Source organism: Anser anser, assembly GCF_964211835.1.
Source record: "Anser anser genome assembly, chromosome: 1".
NCBI lineage: Eukaryota > Metazoa > Chordata > Aves > Anseriformes > Anatidae > Anser > Anser anser.
In genome coordinates, this window is record NC_139720.1 from 179,633,749 (window position 1) to 179,654,813 (window position 21,065).

Here is a 21,065-nt window from a genome sequence, read left to right on the forward strand (position 1 = left end):
TCCTTCTTAAAGATGAAGTATAACCTGAACAGACCCAAGTCTCACATGTCAATTAACCAACAAATTAACAGCAACAACTTTTTGGTGTTAATAATGCCTCACAGCACAGGAACTCCATGTACCACCAGCTATGGTGTCAGTGACAAAAGTCAAACGTAACTTTTGAGATTTTAATACTTTTTGTAGGTAGCATCATGATTGTTTACCATCTGTATGAGAAGACCAGATGGTTATAAACTCAGTCTTATGAAGGAATATGTAGCATATAAATAAGCTATGTCTTAGCACAAAGACGACAGAGGAATAACAGGGAGAAAATTTACCTTTTGCCATCAAAGCTGCCCATCCTTAAGAAAGGCTGGAGCACACTCATGGAAATGAATTGAAAAACACTTAAAAACACTGCTAGGAAAAACCTAGGAGGTATCTTGTGTTCAAATGCATCTTAGTCTTATCCCACAAGTAGAAATGTGGAGAGAGACTAATCTGAGACACTCTCCTTTGGAAAACACTGGGAAACAAGATATTTTGTGTGAAGTAGACTGTTGCAAATGTAAAATGTAAAAAAAAAAAAATGTAAATGCAAATGTAAAATGTAAAAAAAAAAAAAAACTTCTTTTTAAGAGGTAGGGAAAGGTGCCCTGCCTCTGGAACAACAAAATTTGTGGTCTGAACATTAGAAACATCCAAGAAAGAGGGTAAGATTTGTGTGTCAATGTGTAAAATCAATTTGGGCAGTGAAGCTCTCCATGTCTCCTCCTTTCTCAAAATGTGGTATTTATCTCCTTCCACAATGTAACATCCTCACCCCTCAGAGTCTTGTACTCTCTTGTGCTAATGAGCTAGGGGAAATGTGATTCACCTGCAGCCTCCTCTCAGCCTCTCTGAGGAAGGTGGGGAGTATCTTTATGTTAAATATAAATCACTGTGCAGAACTAAACCCCTGTGTCTCCAGGCCACATTGGCAACTCCCTTGGGGTCAGTAATCCCTGTGGGAGCAGCTCTGCATGACTTGAGAGGGTGACACAAGTCATGAACAACCCTGTGTCCTCACTCAGTCCATTTTCTGTCCTGAGATTCTCTCAAGTAAAACATGTGACAGCCCCAGTTGAGCACTTCTTCGTGCCACCAAAAATCACAGCAAGTCAGCTTTCCTGGCCGTGGGAAGACAAGCATTCAGGCATGCACTTAAGTGCTTCACAAAGGATGAGACTCTGGAGCAGAAAGCTCTTTCAAAACACAGCACACAAGGAAGGCACTGCTGTACGGATAGCCGGGCTGCATCTTATGAAACGGCACATGGCATGGCTAGCAACATGGCTTCAGCACTTGGCACAAATACTGATGTTTGGAGGTGCCCATACCTCAGCTCATGCAAGGGCAGAAAACTAAGGCAGATAGTGCAAAATGGCTTGCAGCCTGCCAGCTCCATAAATCAATTTGGACTGTGTTTTTCTTATATCTCTATTATGTATTGTTATCTCTGGCATGAGGGCTTCTTTTAAGCTGGTGACATATTGAATATATTACTGTGCTTAAATCACAATAAACTTATATCAGAATTAAATGGTTATTAAATGCTCAAAAACTCTTGATTTGTTTAGAAAAATATAGCACCAAAGCTTGCAGGTAGTGAAGCACGGCTAAGCTCATCTATATGCGACCTCAAATAATCTTTCATGTCATTAAGCAGAACACAATTCCAGATTTATTTTAATAATTCATACATTGTTTCATAAATAAAAAACAAACGTGTGTTCAGCAGAGAGACCTTTTTTTACAAAAGAAATAGTAAAGTATTATTTCTCCCCTTAAAGAGATCTCTCTGCTGAACACTTGTTTGGTTTTTATTTATGAAACAATGAATTATTAAAATAAAGTTAGAAGCGTGTTCTCTTTTAATGACATCAAAAATTGTCTGAGGTTTCTATATAGTATATGCTTGATTTTGAAAACTCTCCCAGATATATTTTTTTTAACAAAAAACTCTGTGGTAGTCAAGGGGTGATCTGTCTTCTGCACAAGTTCAGAAGAACTCAATGTTGTTTATTTAATCTAAACTTGCCTCTGTCTCGATCTTGTGGGGAAAAAGATGCACAAAGGAAACAAAGTGTCATGTAATTTTGTAAATATTAGAAGGTACTTGAAATATATCCATATGCATTATTCAAACTTTCAAGTTTTTAGCACCTTTTTCCACTGTTTTGGGCCACTGATCAATTAAGTCCTGGTATTTTTGCCTTCCCTTGTTTAATGTTTTTGTAGCAAATAGGGGAGAGGAGGACTGATGCAGATACATAGACACACAGGTCTCTTCTTCTCCCTGCATAAAGCACTTGTATCTCAGCCCTGTTGTTTACTAATGCTTCTGATCCATCAGAAAAGGAGCTGGCACTCAGGTGTCATGACTGAAAAAAGCCTGATTTCCTTGGCTGATGGGTTGGAGAACTGAGCATGAGATGCATCCTGTTAGGTCTCACTTCACCTGTTTCACTCTGAAGCACTCACCAAGCACATCTGCTTCTCACTCCACAATACAGGTGCCAAAAAAATCCAGCAAGTAGCTGTATCTGATTTCAGAAGAGAAGGGACCACAGTTCACCTTTGCAGGTGAAGATCACAAACAAGGTAGCACCCACGTTAAAGGGAAATCCCATGAGGGGCACAGAAACCGACAGCAGGCTGGTGCTGCACACTCACATGCACCCCACTGCATCCAGATGTGCACCCTCCTCTCCCATCTGCATCCAGATGTGCGAGCTGTTACCAGCCTTGCTATAGCTTGAGACACAAGAGACAGAGCAGCACAGGGAAAAACTTATCTTTGCTCCTACCATCTCACTAAAAGGAAGACCCACACAGACAGTCTTCAGTCTCCTTCAGTATCACTGGGCATGGGCACAGACTGATGGAGCTGCGATCAGAGTAGGCTTACGTCTGCAACATCTAAAAGGGGATGGGCTGGAAGGCTTAAGTTCTTCTGACTTGCCTTCAGGCAGCTAAAAGTTCAAGTGCCTTTATAACCAGCAGAGAAATGCATGTGTCTCCGGGGGCAGTTCAGGCAGTTGGAGAGGGGGCACTGGCCAACTCCCTTCAGGTGCCTGTAGGCATCAGTCTCTTTCTGTATGGACATATCCATTTCAGAACACAATCCAAGACACCCCCAAAAAACAGACATCTTGAATAGGTAGGAGGTAAAGTTTAAGGTAAAAGTGAAATTTTTGTAAGACTCCACTCCAGTATGAGTGTCTGAGTTTCAGCATTAGGCTACATCAAGTCTTCCTCCTGCTGAGACCTATTCACCAGTAACTTGAAATTATTAATTTCTAAATGTACAAAACCTGGGAAAAAAATTTATTCTTTTTCTACCTTTTTTTTTCTCTTTTTTCTTTTTTTTTTTTTTTCCTTTGAGAGTTCATCTGACTCACTTCTCCTTGCTGCCTCTCTCAGATCATTTCAGTGAGATGTGACAAAGAATCTGCTGCTGAATCCTCAAAGAACCATCATGGGGTCCTTTTCTCTCTACACTTGTCCTGATGCAGTGAGATGAAATCAGTACAAAAGAAAAACAAATGGATAAATATTTCTTCCTACTCATGTGGTGAGGAAAGAGATAGTGGGAAGTGCTGCAGATAAGAAAGTTAGTGACGTTGATGAGGATGAGTAACTACATATTTGCTGACCCCATCTCAGTCACACAGACACCCACCTCTCCAGTTGGAGGGCACAGCAAATGGAGACCAGCGATTTTCAGATACTTTGTTTGAGAAAAAGGGCCTGCTCTGAGAATACAGCAGCAAAAGCCTTAGGGGACAGAGTCAGAGGGGCTGCATAGTACAGCACTGTGAAGCAAGAAGCTTTAATTAAACTTGCCTTTAGACTCATGGTCTTAGACAGCTTGGGGATTATCCAAGCTCTCTCTGATTCATATTGCCTACCCAAAATATGCAGGAGAGAGGAAGAAGGGAGAAAGAAAATGCAGTCTGAAAACAGGACAAAGAGTCAGTTTAATACAAACATTATAAATATAATATGAACTAAAAGCAGGGCAAGGCCAAATGGTTTGGCAGGAATTCAAGGCATTCAAGCTTGCAGAGAAAACGTATGGAAATTGTGTTCAAACGCACAAATGAGCACAGAGGCCTAGGTGTGAGCATCCATGCAAAGCCTCGAAAATGACCATCTAGAAAACGTAGCTGTCTCACATACTTACTCCATCTCCCCAGACAATAACATTGTCCTACTACTTGTTTTCAGACACAGTCTGCAGTACGTGTAATTGCTCTACAAAGTTCTCTGCCCAGAGGAGGATATTTGCTCCCCATCAGGCACAGGAAGTCACGGTATGTCAATAGTGCAAGGATCAGCAGGCATCTGAGCCTATGTAACACCCAGATTATCTGTATAACTGGCTTCTCCAACTGTCAGGAAACTTGCCAGCCCTCCACAAGTGCTCTGCCAGTCCCTTGTGCTAGCCTCAGGGACCACCGTCACCCCAGAGGTGACCATGACAATACACCTACATCCATCTTCCAAGCCCTCTAGGCCTCCTGTTTCTGGAGGCATGAGATAAACTCACAGACAACACTGGAAGATGTCTTCAGATGATGTCAGTTGTGATAATTCACAGGAAGTCAATAGAGGTAGTTCATACCACCCGGGGTTTTGGCCTTCTAGATTATTTTGTGCTCTGTGGTTCCCACACAATGCTGAGCTGTACCTGAACTAGCTGACACACCAGTAAGGAACAAGGCAATGCTCAAGCAATACCAATCTGATCCCAGATAAACTCTGTCCATCTCATCACCATGCCCTGACAAGCAATGCTAAATAATTCTACTACAGTCACAACCCTGTGCAGTTACATTTACCCCATCCCAGAGATATTGTCCTGCTCTAGGCATGACTTGCCTATCCCCACATGGAGCTGCACCATGAAGGGCAGACCTCCTTCTCCCACTCTGTGAAAGCTCCTATGTTCCACAGACTCTCACAACAACCACCCAGGCATGAAAGCAGCTCCTTCCTCCATCACTCATGGAAGGGCACAGCATTCTTGTTCCAGAGCTCTGTACGTTCCCACCGAAACAAAGACTTGCGGTAGGCTTGAAGAGAAAGTTGTTTCTTTCCACACACCAACACTCTCAATAAATCAATGAGTTGCCCTTCAAATACTTTTAAAACATTGCTTTTTTTTTTTCTTTTTTTTTGTGTGTGTGTGTGTGTGGTTTGCTGTTTTGTGGGTTTGGTTTTTTTGGTGTTTTTTTTTGTTGTTGTTGTTTGTTTTGTTTTGCTTTTTTTTTTTTTTTTTAATTGAAGCATTTTAAACCTTTCTTGAGGAGCTGAGAAGGGCCTTGAAATTTTGCAATGCAGGTCTTTTTTTCAGCTTTTTCTCCCACCTGATCCCTAGACAAGGTGTTGCTTGCACATCCTGTCAGAGCATTGGAGCAGCTGCCTGCACCATCATGAAGCCCTGAGGAGATCAAAATAGGAACGGCTGCTAACCCAAGGAAAGCTTGTCTTTCTACCAGTCGTTGCCTCTCAAATTTTCAGTGAGACACCTGAACTAAGCTGACCCAAAGATGATGAGAGGTAAATGCTCGTAGGTGCAAATCTGTGCTCCCTGGAAGCCAGACAGCATGCCTTGTTTTTTTATGGGTTCCTTTACATTTAATCTTGTTGATTACTAGCCAGCTTATGTGAAAAAGCAGGATTCTTCCCCCGACTACTGTATACAATAGAGTTCTTCCTTTTTTATAATGCTCTGTCAATAGAAACCCCCTTTGTATAAATTACTCAAGGGTTCAACTTTGTCCAATAAATCCTACCATCTGTAAGCAAGTGGGAAACTTGACCCAGCATAACTAAACAAGTGTTTCCTAAACATTTTCCTCCAGTTTATCATCCTTGACTCAAAATTTCTCAGACTACAATTCATTTGCAACAAGATTTTTCAAACTGAGCACACCATCGAGAGAAAAATTATTCCAGTTGTAAACTAATTGCCACATGCCCTGTGACAATTTCTACTTTTATTATGAACTGCACTCTGGGAACCACCGATCTAAGCTCCTGGACATAACCTTTCCTATTTTAAAAACAGGTAAAATCCTAGTTCCACTGAAATCTTTAATAAAGCTCCCACTTATTTCCCTGGGACCAGAATTTCCCCCCAAGGTTCTTGACCTTCCGATTTAGAAGAATCTTTTGCCTGCGAAGCAAAAGTAATCATCATGCAAAGCTACCTTCCTGAGTTTGCATACCAACAGCTTTAGTACATCAGTTGTTGCTCATACATTTCCCAAGCAGGATTAGAGTAAAATTGCCGTGACATAGGTCAGTTTGACAGGAACTATTAAAAATCAAAGCTGGACTGAAAAAAATGTTTCCTACATTTAAAAAAAAAAATGTTTGGAAAAAAGAGAAGGTGGGGGGAGAGACTCGCTTTTCACACTTCAGGTGAGAGGAAGTTTACAACTTTTTCCAGTTGAAAACAGCTAATGTTTCTGGAAGAGTTTGTTACCCGCCCTCGTTTTCCTTTTGAACCTGTTGAAGAAACATTAGTAGCTGTCTGCTTGATTTTTCAAAACTAAGTAGTATCATTACAATTGTTTTTAGTATCCATGTATTATTTTATTTCTCACCTGATATACAAGAGAAATGCTTACCTGGTGGGAAATAAGGGGGTACTGTTGTTTGGTTTCTGCTCTCCTCACACTCCTTCAATCGATTTTGAAGAGACACAATTTGTCGACGAATTGCAAGGATATTGTTTTTGTCCAATGATTCTAATTCATTTACTAGTATAGTCAGATTTCTGATCTAGGGTGAAAAGAAAGAAAAAAAAAAAGAAGAAGAAGGAAGGAAGCGAGAATGAAAGAAAAAAAAAGTTTAAATTCCTGTTAACTTTATCTTATAGATATTTGCAGGCAGATTCGATCATATCATGGAAGATGCTACAGAACAAGTTTTAAGAAATATCCCTAAGAATAGGCCTTTTTCTGCTAGCCTTACATTTCCAGCAGAGCTTTGTGATCACAGGGAGCTGTTTTAACACTCAGTTCTGTACCATAATGCAAAATATAGTGTTATTTTATATGTAGTGTAAAAATATCCAATAAGTCTTAGGCAAGTGCAAGCAATTATATATAAGAAAGTACTTTTTCCAGTCTTGCAAAAGTATCTTCAAATTTTATTTGCAAAGATAATGTTTTCAATCACCTACTTGATGATTTAGAGGACAATGGAGAAACTAATGATATTTCACTTTTCATATGAAGCAATTATTCTCTCTAGGTGAGTGATTAATTATAATTTTGAAAATGTGATTTATAGTCTGCTGGGAAGGTGATAGTCTTTCCCACTTCTTGATTTCATATTGATTGGGCCACTGCCCCCACAACCAGAAGTTAATTTTTTAATTATCTAAGTTAAAGCGCAGAGGCTTTCAAGCATGGGGGTCTATAAATTAATATTTATTTATAATAATTTAATAAGTTCATGTGCTTAATGCTATGCAAAAGCATTTGCTTTCAGGCAGATAGTTGGCAAAAAATAAAGAAGACCTATTTGTTTGGGGTTTTTTTGGTTGGTCAGTTGTTTTGTTTTGTTTTGTTTTTCTGTGTCCTGTTTCAAGGAAAAGGATGTTAATACATTTAAAGTCAAGCTTTCCTTTCATTTATGCTGATGAAATGCTAAAATAGCTGCAGTAGAGAGGGGCTATATTTCCTCAACCTAAACACGAATGAGAGAATTTACTGTGTATATTGACCCCTTTTTGGCTAATTAAGAGTCTAGCAGTACCTCCATATATATTTGATCAACGATGACATTGCTTCCAACAACAGTGGATTTCAGCTGAGTGACCAGTCTGTCTAGGTCACTGATTTCCACTTTCAGTAACTGGAAGTCCAGTTCTGTGTAAGATACACTGCTCTTTTCCATGTGCTCCACTCTGATGGTTAGATTAAGAATTTTCTGTTGATACAGTTCAATCCTTTTTGAGTACTCTTTAACCTTAAAGGAAAAAAAAAAAAAAAAGTTACATATTCAAGTCCAGGTTAGCAAATAAAACAAGCCTGCTTGACATCTTTATCATATTTCTGAGTATCCTATACATAACTTCCCCATGCTTGATATATTTATTCTTTACATAAACTGCATAAATGAAATTCTCATCACGTACATAAAAATGTAAAACTTAACCCTCATTTATTGTTGACAGTTCCACAAAGTCCCTTCAGGAATGCCTGGGGATAAATGAAGGCAGAATTTTACTCAGAATCTTCCATTTTTGTAATTCCTTGCCAATATTGTTTCTGAGCTAATTTTATCCTCAGTATTCCAACAACTTACATTGGCACTTTTTTTATTAGGAAATCTGCGATGCTTTATCTCATGAAAGCAACCCAAGGAGGCTGGAAAATGCAATAAAGAATTCCCAAGTTTTTCAACTTTATTTCCTATTAACTCAGAATCCAAATATGATTTTAACCTGTGTACATTTGAATTGTGTCAAAAGTTTGCAGAATTGGTTTGTGGTTTATCTTTGGGGGGGGGGGGGGCAAATGTTTAAACACAGTGTTGAAATCAAATCTGGTTTAAATGAAAGTGAAAAATTTATTGCAGGCTTTAGCTAAAGTAATTTACATGGCAGCCTCTTCAGCCTCTGAACCATTAAATAGTTGTCTGGATAAATATATTTTCACATACATACCTGCTGAGGTAAAGGTCACAGCACAAACATTGCGATGCAGAATGCTAAGAATATTATATGGGCTTGGAACATTCCTTGGAAAATTTTAGTTTCTTTAAATTCAACACTTGGGAAATTTCTCTCCCATATGCTTCACAGAAATCACATCTGTTTTCCCTTAAGCCAATGTAATTATATCACAAGAGGTAAGTAGGAATAAATATTATCAGATTGTTGCACCAGTAACTCCATATTTATACTCTCAGATAGTATTTGTATTAGTCCCTCTCTCTATAGCACTACAACTTCTGTAGCTATTACTTCTTCAACTGAAATATTTTTAGTCAGCATCCTGTCAGCCATTCTTATGTTACGTTTACATAAACCAAAAGTCAGTATTTTTCCCCATTGGCTCTGGAATAGCCTCCAAAACCCTGTCAGGGAATGAAGATTGTGGAATCCCTGTTCTCCTAGGGTTGCAGCCCCTGGGACTGGAAAGCCAGCAAGAACACTTGTCAAATAATTCTTTGTAATTTTTCCTGAATCTCCTGTGTACCGACGAACATGTATGGGAGCTCATAACGTGAAAATTCATGAATGACAGAAAAGATGTGTTAAGATCACATGGTACCCAGTGATTAGGTTTAAGAAGGAGAACCCTAAGTGAGAAGGCCCTCTTTTCAAAAGTATAGTTTTCAATAGTGGCATAACTACACTACAAATCTGAAAGAAACTGGCATGCCTCCATAAGCTGCAGTGGAAGCATCCTGAGTCAAAAAAAAAAAAAGGATGCTCTAGATCTCCCAAGTCAAGCCTGGGTAACTTCACACTAAGGAATAACTAAGATATTTATTACAAATAAGGATCATAAATGATAGCATATAAAGACTTAGACCCAACTCCTTATATCTGGCTGAAAAAAGAGGCTGCTGAGATGCCTTGCCTTAGCTGTCATCATCATCTGTTAGGAAGGAACATTAGGAAGAACTGGGCAATGTTCTTGGAAAAGCCAGATGTATATGGACCTTACACTTTCACTGATCACCAAACTCAGTCTGAAGTTGGAAGATATCGTCAAAAAAAAAAAAAAGAAAAAAAAAAAAAAGAGAGAAAAATTCTTCAAAGTTCAGTGTCTAAACTGTATGTCTAGATTTTGCACAACAACAACAAAGAAAGCAGATATGATTACATTCTGAGAAATGTAAAGCTGGTCTATGGGTCTATGAACAAAATTGCATTGCTATGTGGTACTACATATATCATAGAGGTATTTGGAAATCTATCTAGGTATTACCAGTCCTTCTCACGGTAATAATAATAATAATAATTCCACAGTGCAGATCAAGTCTTAAAACCGCTAAAATGGACCACTGGAATTAGTGATGGCTATTTATTATTGAGAAACCTGTGAATTTAGAGTTTTCTCCAGGGCCTTGAGACACTGGATAAATGCTGAGGGCTGGGCCGAGGCATACACAGTTATTTCAGCCCTTACTGCAGTGTGCTGCAGGACACTGACCAGAAGTTCTCCTCCCGCATCAGACCATTTTCACTCAGTCAACCACCCAGGTCATTTAAGAACATGTCAACACCATCCAGTGGATTATAGCTGAGAAATACCTATGAGTTAAGGCTGAACTAGCCCCAGCACTCCACAGTGCTCTAAACAGCACAAGTCCACTTAGCCCATAAGTCCTGGGGCTAATTATTAGGCAAATATTATTTTATCAGTGGTGCTGCTCTAAAAGGTCTATACTGCTTTTGTAGACAAATCCAGCAAATATGCCAAGCATGTCCACTGAGCGGACGTTCCAGCCTCCCTCAGACCTGGCTCAGGAGTTTCTGTAGTTTAGAAATATCAGTTGAAAAAGGAACATGGTGTTGCTCTATTGCTTGGCAGATACATTTAAGCAGCTTGCAATCTCTGCTCTTCTACTGTATCAACTTGCTAGGGACTGGCTGGTGTTTATTGATAGACTGGCACAGAAAATGTGTATGTGGCCCATATTTAGGGACACCAACCAGCAATTGGGACTGATTGCTGCCACATTTGTCATAAAAGTCTTAAGTAGGGTATGATGAGTGCATAGGGCTTGTATTAGTCCTTTATAGGAAGAGAATAGAACCATCTGAGGAACATGTGGGGAAAAAAATAAAAATCCTTAGCTCCATTTTTTCCTCCTTTCCAAGCATTATCATCCTCATGGAATGAAAAGGGCAGGAAAAATCTTCAATGCGCATATACTGTGTCATTTACCTGCAACTGGTATTTATCAACACGGGTTTTGCAGCATGCAAACAGACACTTCTCCAGCATGCAAGTGGAGAGTACAGAAGGGGGAACAAAAATGCAAGATGAAGGTGTAAAAGAAAGAAATGAGAAGATGGGTAGATAAGAAAGAAGTGACAAAAGCATCAGCCTTATAAAGTCACCTGGCCCAGGACACTGGCTTCAGGCAGGTGTGACCTCCACAGACCCATAAGGAGTACAGCTGGCAAGCAGTCTGCGAGCTGACACCAAGAAGAAATCCACTCCAGGTTAATCTGTTTTGAAAACAGCTGTTCCTGGTGGAGGGCAGGAGTGCTTTCTTCTCCTGTTTCAGTTACGTGAGGATGTTGTTACCATTATGAGCTGAGTTCCGAAAGATACTTTCTCTCCTTGGGATGAAGTGCAGATCCATCCCTGTTACTGATGTCCTCTCCCCTTTCTTATTTAAAGGAGCAGCCAATTCCTGCTTTACTCTGAAAGGTTAATTTTCTTCTGTAATCATAATTATGTTGGCAAAGGTTGATGTGACAGAGGAAAAATTAGTCTGGTATTTTCAGCCTACAGTTTGCACTCATTTGGCACATGAGAGCATCTCTTTATCTGCAAGCTTCCTTGCCAGCTGATTCTATAAAAGGACCCCCTTGCTTTTTGAATTAGCCTACAATCAGGCAAAAGGTTAACGATTCAATCAGGTTGTTTATCTGGGACTTCTAGCACATGGAAAGCATCCTTAAGAGGGTCCAATCCTGCAGCTCTTACCCAGGAAAAGCTCCCATGAGCTCCAAAGGATGTTTTAGAAGAGAGAATAAGGCAGGGATTCTCGGAGTCAAAAAAGCAAGCACTTAGTAGAAATTCCCACCCCTGTGGTGAAACTAGGTTAGGTTTGAGCTAAAAAAGTCAGATTGGGATATGAATTTCCTGCAAAATTGCAGATGGCAGAATGATTCTCCAAGATTTTGCTCGGGATCATATCTAATAATGATTAATAATGAGAACAAGGCTTTCCTGTTTCATTATTTCCTTCTTTCTTTCCTTAAGTATTATAATGACAAACATAACATATTGGACTATTTAAGGGGGGCTTTTTCCACAACTGGGAAGGTGAAGAATTTGTGTGCATAGAGACTTATGCCCCACAATATCTTAGATTACTGAAGTTCAGAAATCAGTAGGGCAATGCTCAACAGCTTTCTTCTTTCTACAGAAAAAACAATTTCATAACTGAGAAGACTTATACATACACAGTTACACCGAAATACAATCTGTTCATTTTCATTTCTGACCCAAAGTGTCTCTTTGCCTGTATCATAGTGAAGTGTATGTCACACTTCATCTAACTAGATGTATTGTAACACTGCTGGGCTGATTGGTCTCGACAGGATGAAATTCAGTGAAGCCTGAGTGAGGTCAAGAATTTCCACTGTCTGCAGCTAGAATTGAAATCCAAGTTTGGCGGCAACACTGCGGTACATTGCTGGGCACCTGAAGACAATAGAGTTACACCAGTTGACAGCAGCTGGCAACCTAGACATTAAAGTCCACAGCAGGGATTCAGCTTGTCCTGACATTAAAGGTAAGTTTCAGATACAAATTTAGACACCTGGTTTCAGGTATCTATAGTAACCTGTGTCTTTACAGGAGCAAGATGCCACCCATTATGGTCAATGAAGATATGAGGTTGTCCATACAGAGAGGTCAAGCAGTGCTTGAGATGCTCTGCAGATATGCATGGGTCTGGCAGATATGGCACACATCCTAAAGGAACAAATACCATTCTGAGGATAGTACTGGTAAGAGGCTGGTTACACCATGGGAAGAACCTGGAAAAGGTGGTACACAAATACCTTGAAGAATCACACCAAGTTTCTGGCTGGGAATCCTGGCTCTGATCCTGTCTCAGTGCAGTTAGTTTAAAGCTCTGGCAGTAACCACAGTGGGAACAGTATGAGAATCTGAAATCTCAGTGATTGTCACAGATCATTAGCTGAGCTACACCTCCTTCCTGCAAGTGATCAGGTAATTTCTGTGCTTGGAAGCAGTGGGACTTCTGTCAGCTGGCCCTTCACATCCCTGTTGACAGCCAAATGCGTTTCATCGTCAGCTCCGGTTCTTTCAAAACAAATGATTTGAGCTGAAAGATATTTCCATAGGATCCTCTGCCTGTTGTGGGTTTTTATGCCTAACTTCTTATCTGTTCTTGATTATACCAGAGGAGGTTTATGAATATTTATGGTTAGAATTCATAATTTAATGCTGTGCCTTTTCTGCTGATTAATTCAAGGACACTTCATTTGTTAAGATGCCTAGTTCCTGAAGAAAACACTTTCTGCTGGACACCTAATCTGAATACTGAATATTTATCCACTATCAAAAGTCAAAGGCAGACTTCTGCCTTCACAGGCAGCTTCACCCAGTGCACTGTAGCATGTGTGGGTTTGCCCGAGTTCCTCAAAAAATGGATCTGAATTCATGCAACAAGCAGCCGAAGTAGCATAAGGTGTGTTTGTCTTCAACAACAATGTATAATTCAGCACTCTCACTGCCACAGCTTCAGATGTTGACACATATGTTTGCTTGTTTGTTTTTTAATCCATGAAATCGAAAAGAGTGAGGGGACAAATATTCACCTTCTTCACTCTGGACTGTATTGACCTTTCTCCTCTTTCCCTTCATTTCCCTCTTACTATCTGGCTGTCCTGATACAAATAATAACACATGAAAGAGCAGGAGGCTTGGCTTCCTATAGCTCTGTGTAGCAATCACAGACCAATAAAACCAAGCCAAAAGAGGAAAAATATAAATCTTCTTCCAAAAATACCATATGCCTCTAGCTGAAAAGGCCTAGAAAAGAAAGCTAAGAGTATTCAAATGTTTGACATGTTATAACGTCAAAGATCTGAGATTTAATCACCCTTCTCCTTGTTCTTACAGAAACCCCTTTTCTCTGCTGTCTGAAAGAGGTCACAGAAAAGTGCTGACTGCTGTACTCTTCCACAGGAAACTACTTTTCAGTAAAGATACAATTATTGTATTTATAAGAAAAGAACACCTTACCTGTGACAGCTCTCTCTCAAATTTCTCCACAAGCGTTGTGGCTATCACTTGCAATTGCTCAGCCTTCTGCACGGGAAAGGTGGTATCCGGCAAGTACACAGAGCACTGACAGTTTCCACGGTCATCCAGAGAGCCAGACACATTGGCAAAGAGCTGTAATAATAAATCAATGAGGAAAAAAGTGTTAATATTCTTCTCTAGAATCAGTAACTAATGTCTGACAGTAATCTGAGCTGTTACAATCATAGGATCAACAACTTTGCTGCTAGACATCTTTCACATTTTTATTCCAATGAGTTCATAATATCTGATAATTTTTTTTTATTTTTTTTGACTCAGCCTTACAAATCTTCCTGAAAACAGTTAAATACTGCTGTGAAGATTTTACCATTGGAAAAACAGAAATACATAATAGTCCTTACTTTCCCAACCTTGTGGACAATGGTCCTAAGATAATGAAGTAAGTTTTCCAGGAGATGGAAAAGCACACAACTGCAGGAAAATAATAACTTAGCAACTTACTCTCTTACTGCTCTGTTAATATGAATTGAATCAATCAGATCATCTAGTCGTTTCCATACATAGAGCTCAAAGCACCAAGATAGAACTAGTAGCAGGAAAAGTTTTGAAAAGAAATGTGCTTCATTTGAAAATTCTCAGCCAGCCCCAGCAAACAGACATATGAATTTAACTATTCACCACTGAAAGGTGAAGAATTAAATGTGCAGGCTCAACCTAACATAGAGATAACTCTTTTTCTACAGTTCTCCACATCATGTCTACACATCACAGCCTGCTCATCCTCAGTTGTGGATGGTCTACAAATCTACCACCCATGCCATTAGCACGAATCTCCTTCTCCTGACTGCACGCTCAGAGCATCATCACTGGAGCAATGGGTATGGTGTATGGAAAGGTCAGGGCTGGCAATTCATGATCTTGACATAATTTACAGCCAGATCACATTTCCTATAAACACTAGGCTGAATGCAGAGTGCGTTTGGGGCAGTGATGCATTTGGGTTTTGCTTGTACACAAAACATTTACCAGTTCATAAATCTATCACAAATTTATTAATAAAGATATTTGATGTTACTTTAAAATATTCTGGCACATACTTCAATGCAGCTGCATATTTTAAAGCTACAGGCTTGCTCTTCAAAAACATTTCTTACTATAATCTCTCCTCCTGTCTTGCAGAAATCCCAGTGTTATTCATGTATTTTCTCTTTCTTTCTCCCTCTTAAAAATAAAAAGGCAAATAAAATTATTAACCAAAAGCTGAAATTTCAGCACTTCTTCTCTTGCTTTTTCACAGTGATTTCAACTAACTTTTTCACCGCTGAACCAGCCCAGAAAACACAGTGATGGCCAGCAGCAAAGCTCTCTTGCTCTGTAAGCCCAAGAAAAGAACCAGCGGCATGCAGGAGTTCACACTTCTGGCAACCTCTTTTCCACAGCCATAACAAACAACATGCATCTCATTTTGAAAGAAATCATGAAATGACAGTTTATCTGTGTTATTCAAGTACCATGGGCCTTAAAACTTCACTCCAGGCCAGACTGCTGAAGACATTTAACATGAAAAGAAGCAGAGAAGTATCTCATAGGATTCCAGAGAGTCCCAGCATTGATTTCCCTGCCAGGTAGGTTACCAAAGCACTTCTGAAAATCCCACTGAGAACATACTGCAAACTATTTCTAAGGTTCTCAGCCCATTAAAGATATATCTATCAGCACCTCAACTGGTATGAAAAACAGGTTCCCAAGTCAGTTAGGTCCTTTTGCACCTCTGAGTCCTCTGTGTGTGAGCATGACTGGGACAGCACATTTCTCAGAAATAAAAGGAAAATAAACAGCAAATAAATCGAAGGAAGGAAGGAAGGAAGGAAGGAAGGAAGGAAGGAAGGAAGGAAGGAAGGAAGGAAGGAAGGAAGGAAGGAAGGAAGGAAGGAAGGAAGGAAGGAAGGAAGGAAGGAATATGGCTTCGTGAGTATATGGGATCTTCTATAAGACTGTCATTTGCACTGGCATACTGATTTTTGTATGGAAGGTATAGTATTCCATCCCTTCTGTGTATAACACAGATATATATGTACATACTTATGTGCATGTGTATACCAATACAGAGTTTGCCATCCACAGAACAGCATAGTATGTACTACACATATGCATATGTTTCCACATATAGGATAGTGTGATCTATACATTGTATACTCAAGTATAAACTACAATCTTGACTACATAGAGCTATCATCTTTTCTAGAGGTACCATGCTATTATATATGTTAAATAAACCCTTCATAAGTGTATTCAAACGTTCAACCAAAATGATCCTCCCAAAAAATAACTCCAAGTTGTACATTTAAATTCCCTATGAGAAACAATCATTATATTTTAATATTGGTGTTGAAAGAGAGCCTAGATTTGAAGGCAGAGCTTCACTTCAGTAAGTGATATTTATATGCATGCCAAGAGATGGTTTCCCCAAAGGAGCAGGCAGCCTGGGCAGGCAGAACTGCTTCCACTCTTCCATTGACATTACTAACACCAGCATCACGATGTTGATGAGACCAAGAAGCACTGTTTAGTTAAGATTCTCCTGGGTCAACAAGTGTTTCAATCAAAATATAATACCAGTCAAATGATAACCATATAAAAAAACTGTCTTCCCTCATCCTGTGGAAAAATGCAAAAGACAGGCTGTTACTTTTGATGGAGTTCTATGTTTTTTAAAGTTTAATAATTTACACTGAATCTTTAAAAGAGAGCAAACTGTCCTAGCCTACAGCAAGGACTTGACAGCAATATTTCACTCTGTAAAATTAAGTTGTTAAATATACATAGTTGAAGCTATGAGAAATGTTCCTTTCTCACATCCCTTCAATTTAAGAAGGAGAGTAAGAGCCAGCAGACACCTGATCTGCTGAAAACTGGGAAGTTTATTCATCTGCTTAAAAGCGGACTTAGGGTTACAGCCTCAAAACAACCTAGCCATTTCAGTGCTTAACATCCAGCTACGCTGCAGTCCAGTGGCATTCACAGATTATAATTCTGAGGTAGCTGCTCCCTCTTCCTAAGAAAAAGGATGGGATCCACAGAAACTACATGGCAGGGACAGAAACCGTCTCAGCTGGACAAGGAAATGGAGGGGGTTTGGGTCCCACTACTGAGTCTCAGAGAGAGACTCCTAACTCCATTTAACTTTCCAGAGGGACCTGTATCGGGTTGAGAGGTGGGCATGTGCAAACCTCATGGAGGTCAACAGGACCAAGTGCAAGGTTCTGCATCTGGGCTGGGGCAATGCCAAGACTAAATAGAGGCAGGGCAGAGAATGAATTGAGAGTGGCCTTCGGAAGAAGGACCTTGGGGTGCTGGCTAATGAGAAGCTCACCATGAGCCAGCAATGTGCGTTTGAAGCCCAGAAACCAACCGTATCTTGGGCTGCATCAGAAGTGTGGCCAGAAGGGTGAGGGAGATGATTGTCCCCCTCTGCTCTGCTCTCGTGAGACCCCATCTGGAGTGCTGCTTTCAGCTCTGGGGCCCTCAGCAAAAGAAGGACATGAACCTATTAGAACAAGTCCAGAGGAGGACATGAGGATGATCAGAGGACTGAAGCACCTCCCCTACGAAGACAGGCTGAGGGAGTTGGGGTTGTTCAGCCTGGAGAAGAGAAGGCCCCGGGCAGATGTTATAGCAGCTTTCCAGTACCTAAAGGGGAACTACAAGAAAGCTGGGGAGGGAGTCTTTGTTAGGGAGTGGAGTGGTAGGATAAGGGGGAATAAACTTAGACTAAAAGAGGGTAGGGTTAGATTAGATATGGGAATAAATTCTTCACTCAGAGGGTGGTGAGGCACTGAACCAGGTTGCTCAGAGAAGCTGTGAATGCCCCATCCCTGAAGGTGTTCAAGGCCAGGTTGGATGGGGCTTTGGGCATTCTGATCTAGTGGGAGGTGTCTTCTTCCAACCCAAACTATTCTCTGATTCTGTGATTCTAAACTCTCCGCTGGAGGCAAAGATTTAATGCTCTCTCACAAGAGGTCCTTCCACAAATTCCAGATGCCACACTGGGCTAGCTTGGATGATGAATTCCTGCTGTCAAGTTGCATCTTCGGCCTGATCTGGAACTGTGCATTTTGGATAAACACTGTTCTTGACAATTAGGTTGCAGGCCCATTCAGAGCAAGTGTGTTCTGTTGAATCACCTCCAAAGGAAACACGCTATTGAGCTGTCACTGACAAAGAGAGGGAAATAAACCAACTCCTGAAATCCATAGGCCTTGGAGTTGAGCACTGTACAAGAAGGTACAAAAATCACATTGAAGCCCTCTAACAGGAAACAGATGAATACAATTTCAGCTAAGTAGAATGAGGAGAATCGTGATTTTCTCAGCCCCAGCAACCACCAACGGACACTTCTCATAGGTGACAGAATGTAGCTTCAAGGTCCTGCTCTGGTTTACACGGGGAAGGCGGAGTTGAAAAGCAGCCTTCACCTTCCTCCAGGGAGACCACCACCAAACTGTTTGGCATATTGCCATCAACACCCCATGGCACCAGCTGTTTCATGTCTGGGTTCCCATTCAGAAGTCATGAGCACAATCTCAAATCTTTAGATGTGACCAAAGCACTGAATGACACAGAAGCATTACTAATGACTTTGGGAACTCAACACCGCCTAAGCCATAGATATAAAACACCTACAGGCCTATTCCTGGGCAGCCTGACTTACCTGCATAATGATTAAACCTCCAAGTGACTGCATATCATTTAAAAAATAGGACACAATTTCTTAATTATGCTCTTTCCTGGACTTTATTGAACAGTAAGTAATGGTCATACCTCTGGGGTCATGCGCAGGCGGCTGGCAGTTGTCTCTCTAGGCTGACTCAGATACTGAAGAGTCGTATCGATAAGAGGAGTCTAAAAAGGAAAGAAAAGCTTCTTTAAGTGTGAATTCCTGCATTAGGCACCATCCTTTCCCCACCAGCTAGCCCCCATCCTGCAGCTCCAAAGCACTTTGTTTCGATTATGGGAGCCATCCCCAGCAACTGTAAAATTAATTGGCTTTCCTAATCAGCAGCTAATGAGACTAGCATTTCCCACAGCACAGTGTCACTTCGTGGACACCTCTTCTCAAAGAAATGTTAAGTGTGACCAGGGGAAGGCAGGGGATGCTCAGCCTGCCCAAAAGGTGTGAGCTGGGGCTCTGACAGACATATCACCGAGAGCCTACCATGGCCCCACGCAGCGTGCTGAGGATGGTGTATTGTGGTGATGCAGCACACTGTGACCCATCAGAGAGCCTCGCCAAAACCCATGGCAAGATGGGAACTGTGGTGAGGCACCCTCAACGTCAAATGGCGTAACAGACTGAGCACCAAATGGGCTTCCCCCACAAGAGGACACCCACCACTCCGTCTTTCTGCATTTCCCAAACCCCAGCTGGAGCCCCATTCCTGAGGAATGGTGGGGAGTTCCAAGTGGCTGGCAAAGGGACGGTCTATTAAAGAGCACAGCATAAACAAGCTTTTGTGGGACAGTTTGTCAAAGAAACCCATTTGAACAACCATTTGTGTGTTCAGACGATCACACTGGAAATCGTGGGGGCAGCCGGTAGCAATTAACAGTGGCAGGGCAGAGAGCACCACAAATTGTGTAAATTACACACATTCAGAACTAACTTTAAGCCAAGCAGGATGAGAATAAATTTCTCCCATGTTAAGTTTCCTCTCCTCAGTTCAGCAGCATATATTTAAACCTCTGTCTTAACTTTTGCAGCTTTCTGTTCCTTACCCAGGTACTTGTACCTTCCCAGGAGATGCTAACTTCACTTACTCTATCCACAGCACTCCCAAACTTCAAAAAAAGTAACTAGGGGAATGCAGGATTTTTCTGGTTGGTGACTAAACCAGACAAATCAGAAAGAGTCATTGGGAACCACAGTGGGAGTCTTCTTAATGTTAACTCAAAAAAAAAAAAATTACTATAAAGCAGTCATTTGGGGTCAACCTAAAACAAAATATTTTGTTCCACTTGGGAATGCTTTAAAGCTATTTGCAAAACTTTTCTTCTGACAATTTGACTAGTTTTAAATTAAAAAAAAAGAAAAGAGGCAGTACAAAATCAAAATAAATCTCTCACTGATGCCATTTTTTACTTTTTAAAATATTTCAAAGTTTTCTCTTCTCCCCTCTTCCATTATTTTTTTTTCTGATTGATGGCTTTGATTTGAACTTCTCTATTGCCCAGACAGATACAATTTTAGGGCAAAGAGGGAGAGCACCTCACAAAGAACACCCAGCATGGCTTTCATGTGCCTGGACATTGATTATGACAGCAATGATGCATCTGGTAAAGCCCCCACCTCCCAACTCCTTCCACATCAAAGATGTGAATCCTTTCCTGTTATAAGCCCTTGCTAATTAATTAGAAGCTACACAGAGCATTAATATCCACTCAGATCCTCAGTGGGAGTTGCACTCATCTAACCAAAGGCAGAATTTGACTCTGATTTTAAACCCGTGCCTCATTTTTACACTTATTACCCAGTCCCTATATATTAGCGGGGGGGAGGATGGGGGAATACTTTAAGGTTTCTCCATGTAAAGATCTCAGCATTTGACTAATAACTTCTCAGCAAGCTGGAAAGATTTTACACCAACCTAAATGGCATGAGAAGAAATGAAGGCATCAAAGCTTATGTTATCAGACCCCCATCTTACCATGTTTGTCGTTGCCGCTGTGCTTGAAGCCTGTGTGATCATGCTCAGCATGAGGAGCAGCAGAGCCACCTGTATGTGCTTCATCTTCTCAGTCAGCAGATGTGATAGCCAGGGGACAAGGGAGCTCTTTTATTGTAGACTCTGGGGATTTCCCCAGCCAAATCTTAAGGAACTTGCATGATATTTTTTAAGTTTTTTGGGGAAGCGATGTCATGAAGTCATATAATAATAGGTGTCAAATGACTAATGTACAAAGAACATACAAGTTACGCACTGTCAGAAATTAACTACCCTCCAATTACTTAACAAGAAAGCTTTCCCA

At 40.6% G+C, this 21,065-nt stretch overlaps 1 protein-coding gene across 1 annotated transcript in view; it reads right to left on the minus strand.

The window, feature by feature from the left end:
- OLFM4 (olfactomedin 4) overlaps positions 1 to 21,065 on the minus strand; it is a 32,054-nt gene that overhangs the window by 3,516 nt on the left and 7,473 nt on the right. Inside the window, exons 2-6 of the mRNA XM_083821608.1 lie at positions 20,744 to 20,884; positions 18,861 to 18,941; positions 14,019 to 14,171; positions 7,804 to 8,016; positions 6,669 to 6,822 (exon numbers count right to left, since the gene is read on the minus strand). Of these exons, the coding sequence (XP_083677734.1) occupies positions 6,669 to 6,822; positions 7,804 to 8,016; positions 14,019 to 14,171; positions 18,861 to 18,941; positions 20,744 to 20,827 (685 nt within the window). The 5' untranslated portion in view covers positions 20,828 to 20,884. The remainder of the gene's footprint in view (positions 1 to 6,668; positions 6,823 to 7,803; positions 8,017 to 14,018; positions 14,172 to 18,860; positions 18,942 to 20,743; positions 20,885 to 21,065) is intronic.